The sequence below is a fragment of the Emydura macquarii genome, unplaced genomic scaffold, assembly GCF_026122565.2.
Source record: "Emydura macquarii macquarii isolate MOO-44397 ecotype Brisbane River unplaced genomic scaffold, CSIRO-AGI_Emac_v2 contig_691, whole genome shotgun sequence".
In the NCBI taxonomy this organism is placed as follows: Eukaryota; Metazoa; Chordata; order Testudines; family Chelidae; genus Emydura; species Emydura macquarii.
In genome coordinates this window covers 3,247,617-3,272,054 of record NW_027130828.1, presented here as the reverse complement: position 1 = coordinate 3,272,054, position 24,438 = coordinate 3,247,617, and the positions used below count along the sequence as shown (strand labels likewise).

Here is a 24,438-nt window from a genome sequence, read left to right as displayed (position 1 = left end):
ATAGCATAAGCAATGTAGGAAGCTTCAGCTGCCTGAAAGTGAGGGTGATAATAATCAAAGGTGATGGTGCAGACCCTGTGGAAGTCAGAGGGATCCCAGAACAGACTGGGAAGACTGTAAATGACTCGTTACATTTCTTTTTTTTAATCCACTCTAGTCAATCTATTCCTCTGGCAGTGGAGGAATCACTTCAGTTATAGGTGCTGATGTGGGGAGTCTACAGGGAGTCAGTTTACTTTTCTTTTTGGTAATTGTAGCTGTGATGGTCCCAGAATATGAGCGAGACAAGATGGGTGAGGTAATCTCTTTTATTGGATCAACTTCTGTAGGTGAGATAAACTGAAGACAAGACCTGAAGACCTCTGTGTAGCTTGAAAGCTTCTCTATTTCACCAGAAGAAGCTGGTTCAATGAAAGATACTGCCTCGCCCACTTTGTGTCTCAATGTTTTTAGGGAGTTGAATGTGTCTTGGCCCCAATTCAGGAATGCATTTAGTGCTTTCATGAGGAGCAAGGTTCTAAAGTGGGACTATGCTACACATATTACAATAGCACTTGCTTAGCTGATGGAACAACAGTACTGAAACACTTCACTTCAGTCAAGGTGTCACCAAACCTGACTGATAGTTTCATCTGTTTGAAGGGGTGTGCATTTCCCTTGAAAGAAAAGCTGCACTCACTTGCGCTGATGGATTCTTACCCTCTTCTATTTGGAGAACAAATTGGGCAGATTCTTCTTCCCTGGCTTGAATTTTTACCCTTAAATTCTAGAGCAAGCTTGGAAATCCTATTTTGTGGCAGGAAAGTGCTGAGTGTGTGCAGTGCAGCCACAATTCTCTGAGGTCATTAACATCTGTATAACAACATTAGCACAGGGAGGCCAGGGCACTCAGCCGCAAAATTCTCACCTGCCTTCTACAAATACAAGTTATGATGCACTGAAAAATGAAAAGATCTAATGTGACCCAAAAAGGGCAGTGCTCTGGATGACTAAACAGATGAGCTTTCAAAAGGGTATGGCGGGGAGGAAATCCATTTAAAACAATATACACAGCACAGGGATAGAGCTGGTGCATGCTGAATGCCATTGTTGGAGAGTGTACATGGTAATTAGTACCAGCTGGAAAACAAGAAGCTTGGTTTGCAAAAGCATTCAGCATTTCAGCATTTGTTCCCATTCTGAGACAGAACGAGACCTTTTTTTTTTTGAAAAAAAATTGAAAGTGAGAGACAATCCACCATTCCAGAACAGAATAGCCAATGGCCTAACGGACTTGGTGTGTGATGCTCTGTGCCCTAACCTCTGAGTTATGGGGGTGTCTCACACACTCACTCTCAGACCTGAGAAACCTTCCCAACGGAGTTTTGTAAAAAATGATGTTTCCATGAAAAAAACTTCAGTTTTGACAAATGGACATTTTACTTACAAAAAGCATTTAGCTGAAGAATTCCCAACCAGCTCTAATGGTTATGTCCCATAAAATGTCATTGACATTTCTCTGCAGATTAATTAAAAGTAATAAACTCACACTTTATATAGGCTTCTGAATGATGGAGACACATAGAAATCAAATAATTTTTTACCAAAAATATCCAGTTCTAGATACTAAAATGCTTCTAATTTGATCAGCCCATAAATTTAGCAGCTTTAAAAAGAGAGGGAAAATAATGTTCTAATGGATAAGAGCAAATGTAAATAAGGGGTGCAGTACAAAAACCAAACAAATGTGCACATCGCCAACTAAGAAGGAGAAAAAACCTAAGTTGAGTATAATGCCATTGGAAAATTGCTAACAATTTGCTAACTGTTAGGTGAATGCAATGCTCAGCAAAATAGTTTCACTAATACAGATCTCATAAAGTATATGCTTTTAAAACCAAAAAAGCAACATTACATCTTAGTCCTGAATTAAGTATCTGAGACATATCTTCCAACCACACAGTTTGCTTAAACCTGCCATTATTCAATGAAAACCATATCAGATATTCAACAATTTAAATAAGACAAACAATTAATACTACCCTGGATGGTTTGATTCTTTTATTATGCTAAACACGCAAAAAGGATTCCCTCATTTGCAAATTCAATCCAAGAAGTGAGGAAAAGGACAAACATAGCAAAATGCTCCCTACTACTCAGGATCTCTCTCAGGTGGGCCCAACTTTTTTCCTTCTCTAAAATAAAGTGAAGAGGGAATAACACAATTAATATAAAGTGTTTTAATACTTTTCAGTGTGTCAGAATTGGTCTCTTTTAAAATCAAGAAGTGTTTGTGTGTTTCAAAAGAACAGTGTAGGAGACTGCATACTGCAATGTTATAGAAATAGGTGAACAGAATAAAACATTAAATAAGGCTGGAAAATATTTTGCAAGGATACAGAAATACCATAGCATTTTCTCTCTTGCACCACTCTATAGTACACACCTATAAGAATTGAGAAAGTTTTATGATTCAACATACAGCAGTTAAAGGGAATCAGAGATTCCAGGCCAAATTGCTAACTCAGACATTCACATTCTGTACAGTCTAGAACAAAATGCAGCTAATCTTGTAGACTTTAAATATTTTACTATTCAGAACTAGGCAATATCAAAACCATTCGTCTTCCAGCAAAAAAAGAAGTAATACAAAACAGACTGAATGGCTTGTAAAAGCAACAGTACTTTGCAGGAGTATAACACAAATGCAACATTAGGGTCTCTCCCAAACTGTTGGCATTCAGTTATTAGAGTAGATTTCTCTTGTATTGCTCTGGCTCCAGCACAGACAGCCATTTTAATACACTAGAATAAGAGAGCCTCCAAGGAGACCAAAGGAACAGAATACATATACTGGAGAGAATTTGGATAGAGTCTCACAAGAATTTGCCATGTGTCCATTACTCTTTCTTTTACTTAAGCAAATGGTGATGAAATTACCTTTGAGTAAGTTTTTTTGAAGCAACTTGTGTCCAAGTAAAAAACCAAACCAAACTCCAACAACATTTAAGTAACACAAACAAAAATGATCACTATAAAGGTAGCAGTTTGTATACGAAATGCCAACTGTAAGCATTGAAATGTTTGAGGTCATTGCAACCAGAGAGAAATGTCTTGCAAAATCCAAATCAATTAACCCTTTTAACACTTTCATTGCTTTATAGTACATCACATGACCCCATTGCACTCCACCCTCCATTTGTGTTCTTAGCAAAAGTAGGAATGAAGTTCATGACTTTTCAGACAGGGTGAAGGAGGGAGAGTGAGCCACATGGTGATGAGTTCTCCACTGCAACAAGATGGCACGTAGTGCTTCAAAAATACGGCAATGACAGGCAAGTGTCACTGATTAACTTTCGACTGTTACATCACTTACTCAGCAATCTTTATAGTTTGTGATTTCTCTGTACTGACTCATACTGTGGCTTTACCAACCTGAAACCAGGCCTCCTAGTCAATGTACCACTATTGAGCTTGGAGAACTCATGAGCTGCGAATACTTAGGCCCTGACTTTTTCTCTCTTTTTTTATAATAAAAGAAGATACTATTACATCCAGTTCAAATACTGCCATCTAGAATATGGATATAGAATATTAACGTACAATTACAGATGAGCTAGCATATAGTTTAAGGACTCCATCAAAAGACACTTTCTGATGAGTAGGTCTAAAAATTAAATTGCTGGTGCTTCCAGTTTCCCATTGGCGACACAGGGTCAAGGACTGAGCTGCAGGATGCTTTGCTCTGTGCTATAGTTTTGCTGTAACTGGGAATTCTATGGATTTTGTACTGAAAAAGTCCCTACTGTGTGGGTGGGGGGAGTTAAAAAAAATTCCTACAACAAAAGCTCATATAATTGTATAATTACTCAGGTGCATATATTGCTGGACAGGCTATTTAACAAACTCAATTTAAACCAGTGGATTAACTCAATACAAACCATAAGTCTAGGTTAATTTGGTGCACATTACGTATGTAAGTAAAACATTATAAGCAGTATGTATAACTGAAGAAATTGATCTGAACAGTGCTCACACAGGTCCGAAGCAAACACTCCGCGCTGTGTCGTGTTCCAGACTGTGCCTAGGAGTGTGAGAATACACAGGAAGGAATGAGCAGTTTGTGGTTCAGTAGTATCTTGAGACGGCTGTTTGTGGGAAAATAAAATATAACCTAATAACCTTAATGCTTTGGCCAGTGCAAGTGTCACTGGAGTTTTCACTGACTGCAGGCAGAGAGCCAGCTAGGATACCAGTGAGAAAACCACAGCTGGTGACGGGACAATGTGGGGATTCATCAACAAAATGGACTCCAGCCAGCAGTACTTGTATGTGAATTCTATAGGAGCAGTTGTGTTTCCTGCGTCTATAACTGGATAATCCTTTCCAGATAAAGAAACATGTTTTTGCGCTGGCTCAAAACAAGCCAACCAATTATTAATAATAATAATAAAAAATGAAATAAAAAGTCCAACTCCCAAAGGAAATCAGATTGTGTGGGAGCATTAGTCAAAGGTTTCCCATCGCTTTCTGAGCTGTTCTACTTTACCTGGGGTGGCTGAAACCTCCTGCTTTGTCTTTTTTAACAAATCTTCAAATGGATCTTTTGTCTCCTCAGACTTTGAGGGCAGTAACACTGACTCTAAGCCCTTAACGGGCCATGGGGGAATGAGAGGGGGGTCGCTAGAATGTAGAGCCAGCCCTTGCTTGACATCTATCTTTGAGCCAGAATGGCTCATAGGTAATGTTCTGATTTTAGAAGGCCCACTTAAATGAGTTGGCTGCAGAGAGCTGGTTGGGGAAGGGCTATGGCTTCGCTGCAGTAAGGAACTAGCCTGTGGAGTTGTTGGAGCCTGGCTAAACAGATGGGGCATGGACAACGCTGATATGTTTGGTTGAGATCTTTGAGGTTGGTAAAAGCCAGAATTAGGTGTTATGAAGCTGGAGCTATAAGCATGGCCTAAAGGAGGGGTAAAGGGTCCCCCTGGGGGCCTGACCAGAGACATTGTCAGGGCTGTTGGCACTGTCTGAGTAAATGGATTGAGGGATGGCTGCAGAAATGGTGGTGCTGAAGGAGGATATCCCAGCGGCTGGGTGAACGGTGCTGGTGGAGGAGATGCAAAGTCGCCTCCCACCGAAGCAAAGCCAGCAGCAGAGCTTGGAGAGGCTGCGCTCTGCATACTGCTAGAGCCTTGCTGGGGTCCCGCATTTTGCCAGCTGGTTGTTTTTAATGGATCCAGCAGACTAAGAAGGTAGTTACTTTCACTACCGGCATTTTCTGTATTAACTTTGACTGGCTGGAGCATCTCAGTAGTACTACTAGCACTGGATATAAGCCGAGAGGGGTGAGGGGAATAATTTACAGACTGTCTGAATTCCGGATCCAGGGACACATTCCCAGCTCCAAAGGGCTCCTGCATGAGCTCTGAAACCAAGTCGCCATGTCCTGTAGTGTAGGTGTTCAGAGCGTCTGCTGCCCCAGCCAGAGTCTGGTGTTTGGCAGGTCTCGGTGCGGGGGGGGGAGGAACGATCCCTTGCTCAGGAGTTTTTCTGCCCTGTGGTCTAGGGATGGTGATGTTCCCTTGAACAGCAGCATTCCCTTCCTCGGTTTCTGCAGGGACCAGGATGCTGTCTCTGCTCCGGGGTCTCCGTGGGATTGATGGGATGTTCCCAAGAGTAGTCAGGGGCCTCTCTGGTGAGCTTTGGGAATATTTGGTAGGAATAGCCATGTCATCGTGACCCATACTCCACAGCTTGTTGTAGGGATGAGAGAGTTTCATTGCTGATACAATCCTGCTCCTCTCAGATTCACCAAGATCCATCCTCTGCCAGAAAGTACAAGACAGATTAACATCTACAGCTCATCACAGACATGAACAGCACCACAAGGCGGGGCAACAGGAGGGGTTGGAGAGAAGGATACACACCTGCTGAGAGCATTTGTAGGTGAGGGACAGAGAAAAGTGTGTGGTCTAGGCATGAGGATAGGAGACAGGAAGTTAGGACTCTGGGTTTTATTTCCAGCTCTGCCATGGATGTGTTGTGTGGCGTTGGGCATATCACTCACCTTCCATTACTCACATGTAATCTGCACACAGTGATATCTACTTAAGGGGGATGTGGAGGAGGCCAAGCTCAAAAACTTGAATTAATGTACGGCAAAATGCTCTGTGATACCTGGATATAAGGCACTATGTATTATTGTAGGCGTGATGCTACATGCCTCTTGCTTGGAGTTGCACAAAGATGCCAGAGGATCTATGTTTGAGTTTTGCACTTTCTAAGAAGGCTACTCAGGAAATATGCTACATAAAGAATGATGAGGCTTTACAAATCGATTCCCCTTTTGACTCATGTGGGTCAGATTTGGGGTCTTCACAGTGCAAGCAACTCAGAAATGAAAGAACCCCAAAATCCCCTATCTCAGCTACTCATCTGGCCCCCATTCCTGTAGTATCCGAGTGCCTCACAATCTTTACTGTGTTTATGCTCACACACTAGGTTACACAAGGTGGAGCAGAGATTTGAACCAGGGTTTCCCAAGTCCTACGCTAGTGTCCTAACAACTGCACCATCCTTTTGCTTCCTAAACTGCTTGGTATTTGCATTGTTGAGCATTGTGTACTATAGCTGGGAGAGAGCACTTGTAAACAGACTGGTAGCCCTGCTTTGAAAATGAAGGTCTTGGTTTCGCCTTGGTTATAGCTAGCAACAAAAGAGTGCTGTCCTATAATCATGTCCTACTTCATGGACACAATCTCTCATTCAGAAATTAATCTTCTCAACACATGGGACAGGATGGAGAAATGGATGCATTTACACTGAAATATGAAATTCCGTCCTACAGAAGGCTGGCCAATGGAGGGCCCTTTCATTCTGCAGTAGCCCTTCCATTCCTTATCATTTACCTTGCATAAAATCCTGCCCATACCTGGTAATCAAACGTACATTGCTGAGCACCCTCCTCTTTGGGGGTCCTTAGGTCTTCCAAGCTTTTCGCTTGGCTGAGAGGTTGAGGTTGCGTTTCCACCTCTAAATTAGAGAAAATGTCCTCCAGGAGGTTGACTTCTGTGACCTTGTCTGACGTAGGATGGTTTGGAGGCAGTGCCTCTTCTGCTTTTTCTGGGCTGAGAACCTCTTCCCCATTGGCACTATCAGACTCTTTCAGGGCCCGGTATGGCTGAGGCCTAAGGGACAAAAATGCTTTATCATCTCACATCTAGAATTATTTTCTTTCAAATCCTTTTTGAAGCATGCAACATTTCAAAATAGGGAGTGAGTCCCCAAGAGTGATCTCAGCACAGACATGATACACCTGTCATGTGACACATATGATACCCCCTGTAGGGACTGGGCTAAATTCTGAACTTTCTAGCCTTACTTCCCTTTGATTGCACTTTGAAACCAACATACACAGAGACCTAATTTAGAAGGAGACACTTGAGTTTAAGAGGGAATGCTTTCAAAAGCAAGATTTCCTTCTAGGTATCATTATTACCACTTAGATTATCAATACTTTAAAACATCCGCATGCATTTACTTTCATTGTGGATGATACTGTATCTGAGAATGAATTATATGACATTAACTCTCCATTCAGACTGGCTGTGAGGCTGCCCATATGTAGAATATTGTAACTAGGTCCGGTTGTTTTATGCAGGAAGTTGCATATTCTCAACAAGAAAGTGCAGTTGCAAATACTCCTGTTTTGCACACAGCTACATTCTCTAAATTCCAGCTAGCTCAGCACTGAAGGTAATTCACAGGGTTTTCTTGCGGTAATTGGGAGTAGCGTGTATAGTTTCAATGATTATAGTGGTGTCATCTTATCAAGAGACACTGCAGTCCATGATGGGGAAGTCTATTTTACATGTACAGCCAAGTGCTGGGTTACTAGAATACACTTCTCACATGTACTTCAGAAAACCATTCCTTTAACACCCTGATTTGCATATCGGTTCTGCATACAGAAGAACAGGAGCATAATGTGCACCCAATTAATAATGAGATCTGACATGCATTTCTGTGGTGACTGGCATTTGATTAGCAGCCAGTCTATCAGTGGCATTTAAACAAGGCTTTGGATTCAGAGAAAATATTTGGGGTTTTGGGGAATATAATGTGGAATCCTTCTCTCTCCTTCCATATATATACACATATGCATAAAATGTATAATGCAAATTCATGAGCAAAGTGTATCTTGCTTCATTCACCATTACACAGACATTGGCATTCAGTCATCAGTGCAGCTATGAAAACAGCACAAGACAGAAGCATCCGATGGTGCATGTCCCTAGCTAGCGGCTTCTGCTGTAGCATAAAACTATTTCACGAAGGGTGATAATGAGTGAACTAATACCACATCTTCTGAAATGCAAGTTCAGGTCTGCCTGAAGAGAAGCTGGAACAACCAGGAGGGATTTATGAGTGTGGAAATGCAGCAGTGTGGGTTATGATGATTCAGGGCCTGATCCAAAATCCACTGAAGTCAATGGAGAGAGGACTATTGACTTCAGTGGGCTTTGGATCAGGCCCTTAATGAAGGCATGTGAAAGCATGATCTTTACAGATGTGATCAGGCTTTCCATCTTTAATCTCACACACAACATGCTCACAACTTCTTTGCAGCAGATCTTACTGGAGAAATACTGTGGGGTGGGACCCTTTGTGAATTAAACATTTCCGAGGTCTTCCCCTACTCAAGCATACAAGTGCAGGATCTTCCTTTCTGTCCTCAGATGGCCAACTCATCATGGGTCTGCAGCGTCCTCCCACCCTGCTCTGTCATTATGGAGTAATGCTACCCACTAGTCAAGGTCTCTGAACCCAACCTTCAATCTTTAAAGAGTCAGCTGCCCTGGCTGCCATTATGATCGTCCCAACTCATTGTCTCTTCTTGTGGTGCTAGTTGGCCCTCTGAGAGCAGGTTAAAATTCTCAATCATATTCCTGTTACTCCAAGTTTTGAATATTTTCACATGTGCAGCAACAGCAAGGTCTACAGGTCACAAATCAGGTGATCTTTAAGAGTACACCATCTCCTGGATAGCACCATGTTAGCATCTTCCCACAGGCTAGTCACACACCGCTTCAGTTAGCGACAGGCGAGCTTGGTTCAGAGAAGCACTCAGATCTGACTGCACGTCAATCTCACAGTGGTGGAAACTGCTTGAGATCAGGGGCTGTCCAGATTTCAGGAACTCCGGCTCTTGGAGCAGTCATAAATAGACCAAGAACAGTCTCCCTTCCAATATTTCAGCACCTCATGCTCAGGCTCTGGGTACAGCTAAGAAGTGCATGGAGTTGCAAGAATGAACAGTATTTTGTAGGAATTAACTTTTTTTTTTTTTGGAAACCTCAACGAAGGTTCAGGTTTGGTCTGACTGGCCCATTAGATAAGTCCTTTGGGTTGAGGCCGTACCAATGGCTGCACTCCCGTGAGTGCCAATGACAAACGGAGGTGATATTACAGGTCAATTAATGTGCACTTCACCCCACGGGAGCTTTTTTCTGCACGATTATTCCAATGTTGAAGATACGAAAATACTTTATATGAGTTTGTTTCATTCTATTCTGTGCACCAATTTCACTGAAACTGACACACAGGCCAATTTTCAAATGTGAGTGCTTTCAAATGATTTCAAAATCCTATGGCTGATGCCAAAATCAAGAGACAGGCTCCTCAAACAGGCATTTATAACCCTAAATGTTAATACAGACCCCTTAATGCAGGGTTAGACGTCTTCTGTGGGGTCTTTGTTTGAAAATTGGGCTCAAAAGTGTTAGAGACGTTTGGGAATGAACTCAGCAGTTACTATTTACAGATAAATAAGTACACAGGTGATATAGAACACACACACCAAGATCCACAAACATTAAGATGAAATAAAACTGCACATTGATTTATGACACCCCCAGCATTGTAGCTGTTGCCATCATGAAGAATGATGAATTTATAAAGAGTTCAAGTCAAAAGTTCTTGCCATGAGTTATTTACATTAACGTAATAATGTACAGACAATAAGTAATATCAACTATCTGTGTGTTATCTCCTGCTAATTTTGGGTCAGACTGCACACTGATAAACCTTGGAAATCCTCTGGCTTTGGGAAGAACCTGAGGGGAACTCCTCCATGAGCCACTGAGGACCTGGCATGTGATGGAACAGAGATGCTGGGAATAAGAGGGTGGACCTGGAAGAGACAGATGACTGCACTGAAGCTGAAGAAGCTCACAAAACAACTCACAAAGTACAAGAAGCCCTGGATGCAGAAGAATGGCAGAAGAGCAAAAGGTTTGAGCAGGAAAACAGGCAGGGAAAGCAACACACTGGAATGAAGAGCTAAATGGAGGGTCCACAGAGCCCAAGTCACCAATAAAATGATAAGCTGTGCACCCACACTGTGGGCAACAAATAGCACAGTGCTTCATGCAGGACACGTGCTCTTGCATGCCTCTGAATATCAGAACAGTCACACAGGAGAAGTATTAATACATTCATCAAGTGCTATACAAAGATTCTAAAACTCTTTTAAAACTCCAAGCACAGAAGCAGGCAGCCTTGACTGGTGCAGAAATTGCTGTCAAAGCCTGAATTAATACAATGAAAGAATAAAGACTAGACCATTCAAAAGGAGCAGAGAAGAAAAAGTTTTCAGAGAAGGCAGAGACAGGATCCTCTTCCTGCTGAAATTCATCACCAGAAGAGTCCTCAGAGAGGAAGACTGTATAGTGTCGCATTGGCTTTACAAGGCTGAAGGAAACAGGAAGAGAAAAGGAAGTTATCAAATTGTCACATTCAAAGTGGTAGAGGGGAGAGAAAACCAAGCAATTCAGGTTCTAAATAATTTCTGAACTCAAGTGACTGTTCCAGGGTCTGAGGACGAAATGACTCACTGGAATAAGTGTACAGCTTTACTTTTCAGGCAGAAAATACTTTTTTTCCTAAAACATTTAGTGCTATTGCCTCTGGGGAAAAGGTGCTGGGACCTGTAGACTCATCAGCACTGTAAGAGGAGCTAGGATGGAAACCAGCTTTCCCACTATAATTCCCACCCAACAATATGATTTCCTTCCAAATTATTCATTTGAGCCATTCTCATCCTCATTGTACAATCCACAGGCATCCCGCTCTGTAAAGCTAAGCCACTTACTAAACATAAACACTTAAGAGCTCTTGGAAATATTTTTAAAGCATTTTAAAGAAGTAATATGTCCCAAACAGAAACTTGAAAAAAAGATTCAATTTTAAAATATTAACCAAAGAGATCTGCACTGTAATCTGATGAGCCTTGCTTTACAGCATTGTTTTCAGGGCTACTTTCCATTCCCAGATTACTTAAACAATTAAGTAAGGTGGGATGGAGAAGAAGGGAAGATAAAAGCATGTGTCATTTTCAGCCATCCCCATGAGGTCTCTGCCCAACCATATTCATTTTATCAACTGCACACAGCTGAGTAAGATCCCAGCTATTGCTGTGAATAGCGATATGCTCTCAGGAGCACAAAGCCGTATCGAAAATCAAAAGATGAGGGCCTGATCCAGCTACCACTGAAGTCGACAGTAAAACTCCTACTACTTCAGTGGGTGCAGAGTTGGGCCCAGCAAGTACAGTGAGGAGTAGGTTCTTATCTCGTAGATGATGGAACCATGTTTGCACATTAAATTACAGCAGTTTATGTTATGGGCTAATATGCTGAAATCAGCACATGACCCAAATAATGGTGAGAAAAAGACTTGCTGGTCTTATGGTACAGGCACATTAAAACCTGGTGGCTCTTGTGTTTGAGATTATCTTTAATGTTTTCTTAGTTCTGTTGCTCTGACTACTATTGTGAAATTAAGTTTCACTAAAAGAAAAGCAGGGGCTGGAAGAGCATGTCAAAGAGAGGAAGAAAGCTGGGAGCCGTGGGGAACAACTCAAGAGGGTTTGAGATGCCACTGTGATTTTTGTGATAAACATTTACTCACAATTATCCCAGAGTAATTGGGGGTAGAGTGGCACCATTGATCAGATTATACTGTACTCTGTGTAACTCCAATTGGAATGGTTACATGAGCTGTTCCTCTCTCCTAATGCTGGAATGGACTTTCCAGGGAAAGCCACATGCTACTGATGAAGTAAGCTACATTTGCTACAAAATGTTTGAAACAAACTCCTCTAGGCATATGTTTATAAATCCAAGAACATTTCAATCAATGTTAGTAGAGGGATTAATCTTAAAGACTTTTAGAATCAAAGACATTTGAAAAAAAATGCTTCATCCTTTTTTGACTTATAAACACTCCTTTTCTCTTGAATTACCACTTGATAGTATCCCAGCAAACTTACTAGTGTTTCACAGAAATCAGAAGAAACTCTGACTTTCCACTGATTTTTGTGGAGGAATTCAATCTTTTGGTTATGTGCAGTCAGAGATTGGAGGTTGTGAATTACAGATAAATCAGTTCAGTGTCTTTCCAAAGCATTACTAAAACCCCCTCTTTGTTTAGCCAAGGTCTGTTTAAAGTATTTTTTTAAAAGTGGAATTAATTCATTATGAAGGAATATCTCATTTGAAACATATAGTTCAAAAGACAGACTGGTGGATTGGCTAATAAATTGCATTTCAGTGAAGATCAATATAACTAAGATAGAAGCCATAATCATAGTTAATAGGCGCTTTTTTTCCCTTTAAGGCACCTTACATGACAAAGTGGGATTTCATAATAAAAACTTATTTAAATTCAGCTGCTGCTGTAGTTCTATACGAGATTTTTGTCAAAGACAAGGGACAAACAATCTAAAATGCCCAAGTTTAAATTTTTTATTAGCTTGAGGCAGTAGAATCCAAAAAAAGAGTGCCTATTCCCTCATTAACCCAATTCAGCGACGATCCTGCAGCCTACCACCCACTACTTGCTAGGATTTCATACACAAAGAGCTGTCTCTGAAAAGGCAGGTCACAGCAAGCCTAGCTACAAGGCAGGCAATGCTGTAGTCCTAGAGGGAAAAAAGGATCCTGTCCGTCACAGCGACAACCCTCATCATCTCCACATGACTGCACCAGCTCCTGCCTACCTAATCTCTTAGCTGAGTTACCATGCAGATGACTTGCTGATCTCTTTCTGATGTTTAGTTTAACATGTCTTCAGTTAGCACTAGCATATGACAGTACTGACAGCCGTGGCTGTTCCTTTTTAAATATCATGTCAGAAACATGGTGCAATAAAGCCGGGGATGCGCTCCAAGGCTCTGCGTACCATTATGATAGTATGGATTTATTTTTTAATGAGGAAGATCTGCATCTTGGGAGCTTTATTCATGTGTCAGGATGCATGGACAAATCAGTGGCACATCACACTGGCCAAAAATGAAATGCTGACAAATGTAGATATTTCAAATTTAATTGACACCTAAACGTACTTAAGATAAAAATATAGAAAATCACTGAGCACTGGGGTTTGGGAATTAATGAAGGGAATTCTATAATCATTTAAAAGGTTATTTCATTTACAGAGAGGGAACTTTAATTTGTATATTACAGTAATGGCTTTGGTTTCTATCTGATTACACAGATCATGCTGTACAGATGCAGCTTGGACCCACTTTTATTGTTCTTTCCATGCACAGGGCTTCCCAAGTTTCAGATATTCTTCATTCCTGGAATAGCTGTGCAACTGCTCAAGGGAATTAAGGGTTTTGTCCCTCTTAGGTGTTGTAAATATGAAGAGAATAAGGGGTTTGGATGTGTGGGCTGTTTGTTATCAATCTGAAATGGAGACCAGAGAGCAGAGGAGGAATCCCTATTTTTACTCAGTAAGAACAAAGCACAAATCCATCACCTGTAATACTTTCCTGTCGAGTATGAATAAAGATTAGTGCTGGGTATGTACTACCGAAAAGATTCCAATATTTGCTTACTGGATTTTTTTTTTTTTTTGGGTGGTAATTTGCTTCTGCCATCTTTGCATGAGTTTACTGATGGGAGTGCTGCCAGGAGCAGCAAATTTTAAGGGAATAGAAAAAGTGTTTGCAGAAGCACATTAATTCACAAACATGAGAATTCACACTAGAAATCTGAGTCCAAGAGTTACACTTATCCAATCAGATAATGGAAACAATACCATGTGACCTGCACACCCAAGGAGAGCTGACAACTTGAATTTGTATACTTTTAGTTAACTGCTCACAATCAATCTACAGACTAAGATATATTAGAAGTCGTCAAATAATTTCTAATAGGGATAAGCAGAAGAAAGTCCTCATTGCTCTAACAATTATTAAAACAGGCAAGAGTCTAATAAATTACTAGTTTAACACAATCCGCTTATCTCACACAATACTAGCCTGTACAGAGTGGACTTTTGCTGCAGATATCAGATCTCTTTACAAAGACAGGTTGTATGTTGGGTAGAATCTTCCCAATTTACAGATGGAGGAATTGAGGCTCAGAATTTGAGTTACTTTCCCAGTGTCACAGAGGAAGCTGGTGGCAGATCCAAGAATTTCACCCAATCTGAATCTGAATCCTACACTATGCTGTCTGACTAATCAACAGGATGTAAGGGACCTTTGGAAGATTATGCTTTCATGTTGGAGTTTTGGATGAGAAGGGCCTTTGGTAGAATCTACATCCTCCAATACTGATATCAAATCCATGTGGCCCACCTTTTTATTGCTACCACTCCTCTCTGGCCTTCTAAACCAGACTAGCATCATGGAACAAAAATATACAATGAAGTGAACAGCGACCTCCATAATTCTATATAAGGCAGAGGAAAAATGCCAGTAGGTAAGTCTTAGTAGGATGCTGGGTTTTGGCTGGAACCTGACACAGCCATGTTGGAGTCCTAAAGAAGAACATCTCTTCTCACAGGTGATTGAACATTGTAATATAAGTCTTCAAACCATCTTTGTGCTACAGGAGTCAACTCAGAATTCAGATAGGAAAATATAAAATACAGAGAACCATCAGGTTTGTTTTAAGATTACATATATCCCACCAAATACTGAGGCTTGCTGTGCATCACACAGGAAAGCAGTGGATGAAATGCTCTAGAGAATGTAAACAAAAAAGGAGGCTAAGACTGAGATCTGGGTGCCCGATTCCCATTAATTTTGATGTGAGATGGGTGTCAAAATCAGGTGGCTTTGGAAATCTTTGCCTAAATGTGCATCAGAGCTCAACGTGCCATTTTCTCTTCCTCCTATTAGCTTAAAACAAAAAAAGAATAGACAGCACTTGCTCTTTTGATCACTAGCTCCCTCCTGCTTTATTTCAAATACCTTTGCAGATTCATTGTGTTGGGCAACTGACCCACCCATGAAACTGTGTGAATTCCGAGGTCAATACTCACATGTATGAAGCAAACAGCTTTGTCCGGTACCTCTTTTCCTACTTATAAAAATATGTGCTACAGGGGAACAACTGATGTCACAATATGTTGCTTAAGGGTCAGGCACGGTCCTTCCTTAGACAATACATTCTATGGAATATTTGAAAGTATTTCTCCAGCACACGGTAACATTAAGACCAGCATTAGAATGACCTGGCATCATGACAGTACAGTTAACTGATGACTAATCTTGGCAGAACGGCACCATCTCCATAAAAGTGAGTCTCTGCATCAGCGCAGCTAGGGAACACACATCCCCCAAATCTAAAACCCTAGCAACTACAGCAATTCATGAAAAAGGCTGACTGTGCTTCAATCACCCTCTCTCCTGATTGGCTTGTCCCCCCGTGGGCTTCTGTTTTCACGGCACCACCTTCTTTGTGTCTAGCTGCCTCCATGACAGCCTTTCCCCATGCAGATGAAGCATGTAGCAGATCTTTCTGCAATACTCAGCAGGGATTTTATTTATTTATTTTTGACCCAGCTGCATTTGCTCAGTTAGGTACCGGGATGGCTTCACATTCTCCCCAACAGATGTCCTTGCTTGCAGTGGTGCTTTGTGAAACCTCTGTACCATACACAGTAATTTCCATGTGGCAGAGGCTCTAGGAAGCTGGCTACAGCAAGTGGAATGCAATGTGCTTTATGAGCTACCACCATTTAGCTGAGCCATGATGCTGATTTCATGCTAACTTCAATGTATTGAGCCCACTATCACACAGTAGCCAATTTTTATTCACACAAAATGTGGGAAAGTCATTAGTGTTTCTATACCAAATCCTGCATAATTTCTGGAAAGCCATAATGAATTGCTGCTGCAGCAATGTTGGTTTAGCCTGCCCAAGAGTATTCTGACTTGTAGTTAATTGTGAGCTTGATCCTCTGCTTTTCCATTTCAATTTCTACCCATTTGAGTGCCCTGGAAGCCAGCCAGTCAATATTTAAAGTAAAAAACCAGAACCGACAGCTCTCTGAAGCCCATTGTGAACTTAACAGACAATCTGGATAAGTCAGTGGCATGCGAAAGAGGTCTCACACACATCAGAAATTGCCTATACAGAGTCATAACTATTAGCCACACCTCTCCATGCTGTGGAGCCAGAGGTAGGGATAAGCAGGACAGAATCAGGTTTTAAAACAAATATGAATCTTAACAGCTGCATCTCCCAATTATTTCTATGAAAATTTAGGTTTGTGTTTAGAGAGTGTCATGGATTACTTGTCTCAGCCCAGGATGACCTAGGGCCTGTGGACTCTGATCCTACCTCTGAGCTGATTCATTTATGGCCTGACTGTCTGAGGCGCTGAGTAATCAGTGCAAGCTCTGGGTGCTCAGCCTTTCTGAAAATTATTTCATTAGCCTCTGCATGAATCTCCCCACCTGTAGGGCACTGCTCCTGCCTGGTGGGGACTGTGAAGAGTGTTTGTGAAGCACTCTAAAGTGCTGCACAAGGATCCAGTGTTTTATGTTTCTTTATTGGGGCCAAGCAAAACTCCGATGGGCAACTTCTGCTTTTCATTCCAGGTACATTCCTTTGGAATACTATGTCAAGCATGGTAGTGCTTAAGATCCCTTCTGAAAGCTACTTATCTTTCTGATGCGCCTTCAGCACAGCTGGTTACATGTTTACCATCAAAACAATTTTTGATAATTGGATTTTTGGAGTAACCAGATTTTTTTTTCAAAGAAAAAAGATTGTTTTTGTCCAAAAATTCTTTCTTTGATGAAAATTTTGGAGGATTTTTTTGTTGAAAATCAAAAGGCTTTAGGTTTTCAGTGGCCGAAAACAGAAAATTGTCATTTTTCGATTTTTGTTAAAAAGCTGGAAAAATCTCAATGAAAAAATTCAATTTTAATGAAAACGATAATTTTTCATTGACTTTTCCATGGGTGAAAAAAATAATTTCCCCACAAACTCTAATGATGAGTGTGGTGTAACACCACATTGTCATGCTGGAAACAACTCAAGTGCTTCTGGGAGGTGCTGCTGATACCTTCCAGCTAGAATCCTTCCATCTGTGTTTATTTTAACCAATGATCCTCTGGATAATGAACACATGCACCAGGGAAATGATATGCTTTGCTTGTGTAAGAACAATACTAACACGCACCTAGGGACAGTACATCTCTCAGTGTTAAATAAGTGCCTTAATAAATGTAATGACTGAAAAAGGCTATCTATGCAGCAACTGGCTTTTCAGAGAATGGATGCTATGCTCCAACTTCAGAGTTAATGGTGCAGTGTGATTCATATTTGCTGTACCCCTTTATAAAAGCTGATGCCACAACATATGTTTTTTGTCTCCTCCTGCTGGAAAGAGGATAACGGGGCTAGTATTTTAGAGATGCCAGACAATGCCCCTCTTAGCCCGACTGGAATCATTCAAAACCAATGACCGAGTGGTAGTGCTGAATATACAGAACCATCCCACTGCACTCAAGCTCCTCCTTATAAAGACTTTCCACATATGAGCATCTGAGGAGATTCACTATCTAGGAAATCACGTGCCATAGCACCAGTGCAATTTAATGCTAGTTTGGTCAAGTCGTATTTAAGGGGAAAACCCCCACTCCTACGGACTACGTTTCAAGGAACCCTGCTCTGATTTGCAATTAGCACCAGCCCATGGCCACCACATTGTGTCTGTGTATGTGACAGAGAGCCGGTGGAGAGAATCAGTCTTGACCTTTAGTTTTTGATTCTGCAGATTTGTTGTGCTGCTTCTGGGACGCAGCGTGCGGCAGCTGTGCCATCCCACCCTTTTGGGCTTTCCTTTTATTTCTTTTAAGTAGCAATGCAGAAGGGAAAGCACAGTACCAACTTTCCCCTGTGGGTAGTGTTACACATATACCCACTGCCAGGTGACATTGGCAGCCATCACAAAATCAAAACAATTATATTAACATTTTAATTGATAGAAGAAAAAGAAATGCAGGAAGCCAGCTGCTCTCCCCCACCTCCTGGTCCATTTTCTACCCCTGAATGCAGGTGCTTTGGCAAGGTGGTATCACTCTCCCTCTGGATTAAGAGAAATGTAACTAGTCTGAACAGCAAAGACATTGCATTTCACTCTGTGGAGGACGCAGGATGTGAGGCAGGAACAGGTTGAGAAGTGCAGCTCTGTCCTAGTCCATCAGGGGAAGGATGTTGGTACTTAGGGAGTTGTGGGGAGAAAGATTTCCGTTCCTACTTGTTTACATTTTCCAGTGAACGAGGGACTAGAATTAGGTCCGATAAATGGCCAGGTAGATTAATTTATTGGTAATGAGAGCAAGTCTTCAGGGGGAGTTTTATACTCCAATGTAAGTGTTACAGGACTTCTGGCTGTTAACAAACCAACCATGTTATGTGTACAGATCTCTGGGCATGGTTTGGAGGATATTTGTTTTAGTGTCAGTCTGATGAGATTGTTCAATACAATGCATGTACCCAAACAGAGGAGCAGAATAAACCAGGCTCTGCCCTGCAGGAAGGCAGCAAATGGACCAAATACCTGATCCCTCAGAGCTTCCCCAGGCAAGGGACCCATGGCTTTCAGGATCTGTATTAGAGAAAGTGCTCTTCAAAAGCCATCCCTAGGTGCATTACATTGTGAAACGAAGAAAGGAAGACCCACATCACTCCCAAAAATGCCAATGGAAGTTATGAGCACACAGCATGGGGGGATGGCAAAGGAAACATTGGGGGCTTTAAAAGTGCAAGCTTCCCTGGTTCTGGTTTGGTTGGTTTCATTCCTATATTTCAAACACTCTCTGTTCTTCCCATGAAAAAGCCCCATGGAAACACAGAGTGTTATTACTGCAGGTCCCACTGCAAAATCTCCATTTCCAAACATATTGGAAACCTGATGATCACAACTCTGCTTGCATGCAAAGTCATCATTACATGCAGCGAGACTGCCAGGGAGGGAGGGGTTCGTCTGACGGGGAAGCTCTCCAGGAAGCAGAATGGGTGAAGGGATATGGAAGAGAAAGAGGTAAACATACAATCAGAAACACAATCACCACAAGCTGGGCCAAGAGCTAGAAGGCACCTGCACATGTGGTCGCTGGCTGCATTGCGCTCTTGGAAAAAGGAGTGGCAACATTCAACTGCTCCAAGTGAGAACAAGAGGAAATGGAAATCAGCGTTACATCCTATGGAGCAGTTCATTGACACAGCTCCCTCCGCACTCATATCCTTCCCCCCAAAACCAGGATATTATCTCTTCCTGTCCATGCTGCTCCCCTTGTCTCTCACTCAACAGGGAGGGCACCGTCCCACACTCACCTTGTAGGCTGTAGCATGATGCAGACTACAGACTGCAGAGAGAGGCATACAGCGCCCTGTATGGAAGATGGAAGCTGCTATATGGAAGGGTCACTCTGCAATTGGGAATGGCTTATTGCTCAGGATTAAGAACAAAGCCATTCTAAAATTCTTAGTTATTGTTTGTTACCATAGCACCTAAAGGTGTCCATCTAGGCTAGGGCCCCATTGTGCGGGGTGCTCTGTGCACCTCCAGCACTGCATGGTCCCACCTGAAAAACTGAGACCCTGATTTAAAGATGAAACACAGCAAGTGAGTGTAGCAAAGAAGACGGGCTGCAGGGGTGGGGAAGAGCCAGGGGTGCCATTGGTTTCACAGGGGCACAGTGTGATAGCTCTGTCTGAAACATTTTAAGGTTTTTCTCCAATCGTTATTTAGAAAAGTTCCCAACCAACCATTAAAAACCACAGTGCTCTGGCCTTTTTCCTCCTCTCTGGGAAAAGTGGCCATGCGCTATTGTTCTCAGACAGTCGTATTTCTTTGTCTGCTCCCACCCAGCGACTCGTACTCCCATCCATTCCCTCTTACTGAGTATTACTAGTTCCTTTAAACACACATATGGCCTATTCCCACAAAGCCCTCTGAAGACGGGCCAGTCCTCTGTGTGAGCCCCTCTCCCTGCTGCCTTTCACACACTGAGCTGCGAGGTCATTAGAGCCCCAGGGTTTCTTTCACTCTTCCTGCCAAGGCAGGAGAACGCCTATCCAGCCATGCAGCACATGCTGGGAAGTGCCTGAGCTGTAATGGGGCAGTCAGGCCTTTCCCATTGCTTAGCTCCCTGCTCTATGACCCTCTCTTCTTCCTTCCCCACCTAAAGGCCTGTATCCTGACCCCACAAAACAGCTCAGGGAATCTGGAGCTGATGGCTTCCTCAGCGCTCCAGAGGCTGTTAAAGTGCTGCTCCTGGCGCTGAGGGGCTACTGGGCCTCAGGGTCCCAACTCTGTGGAGAGTGAGGGTGGGGCCTTCTCTTGCTGAATCTCAACAATCACTGCTTAATGAACATCTGCCTGACAAAATATGGCTATTCATTAGTTCTCCTGGCTGGAAGATGCCTCTTCACTCTCCTTTCCCCTGGCTTCAGTAAAGCTACACCACCCCTGGTGCTTACAGGATGGACACCACAAGTGGCCTCAATAGTTGTACAGTCTCTCCCACAAGAGGCTACTGGTACTTGTACAGTAAGAGAAAGGGTCCAGTTCCAACTCAGACATGGTGCTGCTACACCAGTCACACACTGAACTCCCAGCCACTGCCTCAGCATATGATGCTACTCCACATACAGCCCAAAGTTCAACTGCTCTTGTTTTGCTGCCATATTGCTTTGCAAACTCACATCTAATTCGCTGTCCACCCCTGAGTCTCTGTCAGCATTATTGCCTTGCAGGTTTCTCACACTCACTGACTGCGTATTCTGGATGATCTTTGGACAAAAGCCTCACATGTTTTAAAGCTTAATCTCATTTTGTTATGTTCCATTCACATTTTTAACCTGACGGGGTCCCAATATTTTTGTTCCTCTGACCTGAATGGTGTTTGCAACACCTGCCAATTTGGTATCATCTGTAAGTTTCATTAACAGGCTGTTCATTTCCTTTTCATGAAGCTGATGGAGGCACTCACTCAGAACAGCAAATAGAATCTGATCGTGTAGTGGAAAAAGAATTTTTGGTGTTGTGGTGCTTGCAAACCTTTAAGTTTCACAGCCTGGCGAACAAGAATTCACCCTTACAAAAAAGGGACAACCTGATTGGTCATTGCAGAGATAAATAGAAGACAAATCTGTATCACTTGGAAAGGCAGAGGAAAATTACAGGTAAAGGCTAAAAAAACCAGAGTCTTCTAATTCAACTCTGCTCACAACTGTTCTCAGGAGAAATCTGACCAGCAAGGAACTCTTCTTTGTGTACCAGAATGATACAGCAGAAGGCTGCTCCAGTCTAGTTTCACTGATTGCAGAGTGGGGGACAATACAAGCAAAAAGAGAAAACCAATGCGGCTTTTAAAAACAAACCCTGTCTTTGGGGTTTCCTTTAAGAGACATGGAAGCACTCTCCCCTCCTGGGAAATACAAAAGATAATGGCTTGAGAAAATGGTCTTAAAGTCCTCTCTTTAATTAGGGTCAGATATTCTTTTTAATTTTTTTAATTCATTTAAAGTGCTGTTCTGGGGTAAATAGTGAGGAAGGAGGTCAGGATTAATGAGTCCCCTCCTGTTCAAAGGCACCTGCCCAGCCACACTTCAAAGGCTCAAGCCATTTACATTAGCTTTCTTATTAAACAAAAGATACCATATTTCTGACACCACCAGACAGCTAATCCTCACTGGTTTGTGATCTTGCCCAGGGGTGATTGCTCAAGAACCGTACATTCTGTGTTCTCTGGTGAAGATTTCCACCTTCTACCATAGCACCTTGAAAGCTGCATCTGCCTCCCCCTCCGTTTTCCATTCATTTCTCTAATGCCAACACATTTTTGTTAGAATGATTTTTACAGGGTGTCTGGTCTATTATAATATTGTAGAATTAAGTGGCTGGCTGGAGGCTTCCTATGTTTGCTAAAGTTTGTCCTGTCAGCTGAAGTTGATGACAGGAGAGAATAAAAACACATCCAACTGCTGTTGACACACGGCATTTGGATTGGGAGAAACACTGAAGATGGGACAGATCAGAAAGAGATTCAGAAAAATACTGGCACCGCACACCAAATGTCACTGGCACTAGAAGCTGCTCCTTTCCCACCCCCACGTCCTTATTGGTCATTTAAAAAAACACCAAACAAACCCCAAACCTCTGTGAAATGCCAAAATGTAATTCTCTCTCTGTGCACGTGCCTGAAGAATGAGTCAGCTTATGGCTGCAGAGAGTCATCAACATTGTTCTCATTCAGAGCCACTTCCATAATACAGCAATTTCGCGACATGTTCACTTTGAATGGTTGGATTTTTAGTCATCTCTAGCAAACTAACTCGGAATCTCTAGCAAACTACCTGCAAAAAATTAAAATGCAGAATAAAAATGGTAATTTGTATTTAAGTCATTGGTATAAGTGTAAAATACTGGTGAACTTTTTCAACCACATTTCCTGATCTCATATTGCTTTGATTCTTTTGCAACATGAAAGATAAAGTTTAGTAGCAAGTGAAATTGAATGATGCCAGGCAGCTCACTCCAAAAATGTGTAATCCTTCCTACAAAATATGCATGGTGATTACACTGATTCCTTTATCCTATCCCTGAAGTCTATTAGTCATGCAACAATTCAAGGATCAGCATGTTAATGAAATGATTCACAAAATATATTTCCTTGAATAAGAATGAACATAATCTTTATGCAAGGAGAGCCTTCCCACAACTCACCCTACACCATACAAGCCCTTGAGCAGGACTGGCTTGCAAGCTATTCCACAAGAGGGCAATCAGATCCCACTATATAATATATAGAATGATCGTGACTCAGTTTAGAAGTGACCAGTTATTTCCAGCTGAACAGAAACTACTAAATCCCTCCCTATTCTGCTGTGTTTGGGAAAAGTTAAACAAGCATCTAATTTGAGACGACACTCACTCTTCAGAACCGAAAATAAATAAGTTTACAGAAGGTAAGTGTTTTCTTGTTCCAAGTGTTTGCATAGTTTCAGATTTAATAGTTATGTACAACCTAGAATACTGGCTAAGGTATTTCACTTCCATAATACCAAACCACCTCAGATTAGAAAACAACAAACAATATTGACTGGACATGACATAAGTGATTACTGGTACTGTGTTGGAGAGGAATGCAAAGGAAAACTCTACCACAGATTAGACAGAGGATATTTTAGAAACTGAAAGTAAGTCCACTTTTCAAGGGCACAATTAAAGACACTCCAAGGGCAAACAATATAAATTCATTCTTTTTGTAAGTTTGATTCAGACCACTTCCACTCATTCTAATGCCTGCTGTTCTTTCCTTGCTGCCTGTGTGTTCCCCAGAAGAGTGTGAAACACCTCTGTCCTGAGGCTAGCAGTATTTTCCAAGACACCTTTTTCTGTCTAAGATCCATTGCACCTGGCAATATGCCCAATCCTCAGCTTCCCAAATTCTGAACTGAAATAAGGCAACCTGCATATTCAGACACTCAGAAGTACAGCAAACTAACAGAAGACTTTGGTAAGCAAACAAAGGTGCCATATAATCACTTCTTTGTAATTGTAAATGGTGTAAACATTTAAATGCTAAATAATTTGCTAAATAAAAAATAGAAATGAATAAATAAATAAATAAATGATGGCTATTTATGCTACAGGCAATATATCTGTCAGGTTCTATAAGTGTTCTTTAGGCTGCATTAGTCAGGAGGAATATCCATTCTCTCTTTAGGTTTATACTTGATGGCCTATTGTTTAACTACAGACTGGAAAGACTGTATTCGGATTGAATCAGCTACTCAACAAATCTACGTCTTCTCCTTGCTATGAAGTCCTTTTGGTTGGTAGCTTTCACTGAGAAATCTGGAAAATCTTCTCTCTTCAGGATAACAGATTCTGATGCATTATTGTTTTGAAGAACAAAAGATGCCGGAAAACAATGCCTGTGTGTTTTTTATATGTGGTATTCTCCAGCCACAGAAACAACATTTATTTTAAAAAGCATTTGAGAGAAGTTTTCAATCAATTCTACAGAGATTATGAAATGTTAAATACTAAACAAAAGACATCATCCACTATAAAGTCTTCACTCTGTAAGGTTCTCTGTAGAACTTCAGCTGGCAGAAGGACTTCACTAATCAC

General features: G+C 41.7%; 1 protein-coding gene across 5 annotated transcripts in view; it reads right to left on the bottom strand.

Annotated features, from left to right (window-relative positions):
- Positions 1-24,438, bottom strand: part of DENND1A (DENN domain containing 1A) — a 339,130-nt gene that overhangs the window by 3,466 nt on the left and 311,226 nt on the right. For 3 of the 5 annotated variants that reach the window (XM_067541718.1, XM_067541719.1, XM_067541720.1), the window contains 2 exons: positions 6,911-7,166; positions 2,205-5,804 (listed from right to left, as the gene is read on the bottom strand). The exons of 1 other annotated variant lie outside the window; for it this stretch is intronic. In XM_067541718.1, coding sequence (XP_067397819.1) covers positions 4,485-5,804; positions 6,911-7,166 — 1,576 coding nt within the window. In that variant the 3' untranslated portion in view covers positions 2,205-4,484. Of the gene's footprint in view, positions 1-2,204; positions 5,805-6,910; positions 7,167-10,602; positions 10,732-24,438 lie in introns of those variants that run through there. One more of the 5 variants, XM_067541722.1, reaches the window with a different exon arrangement.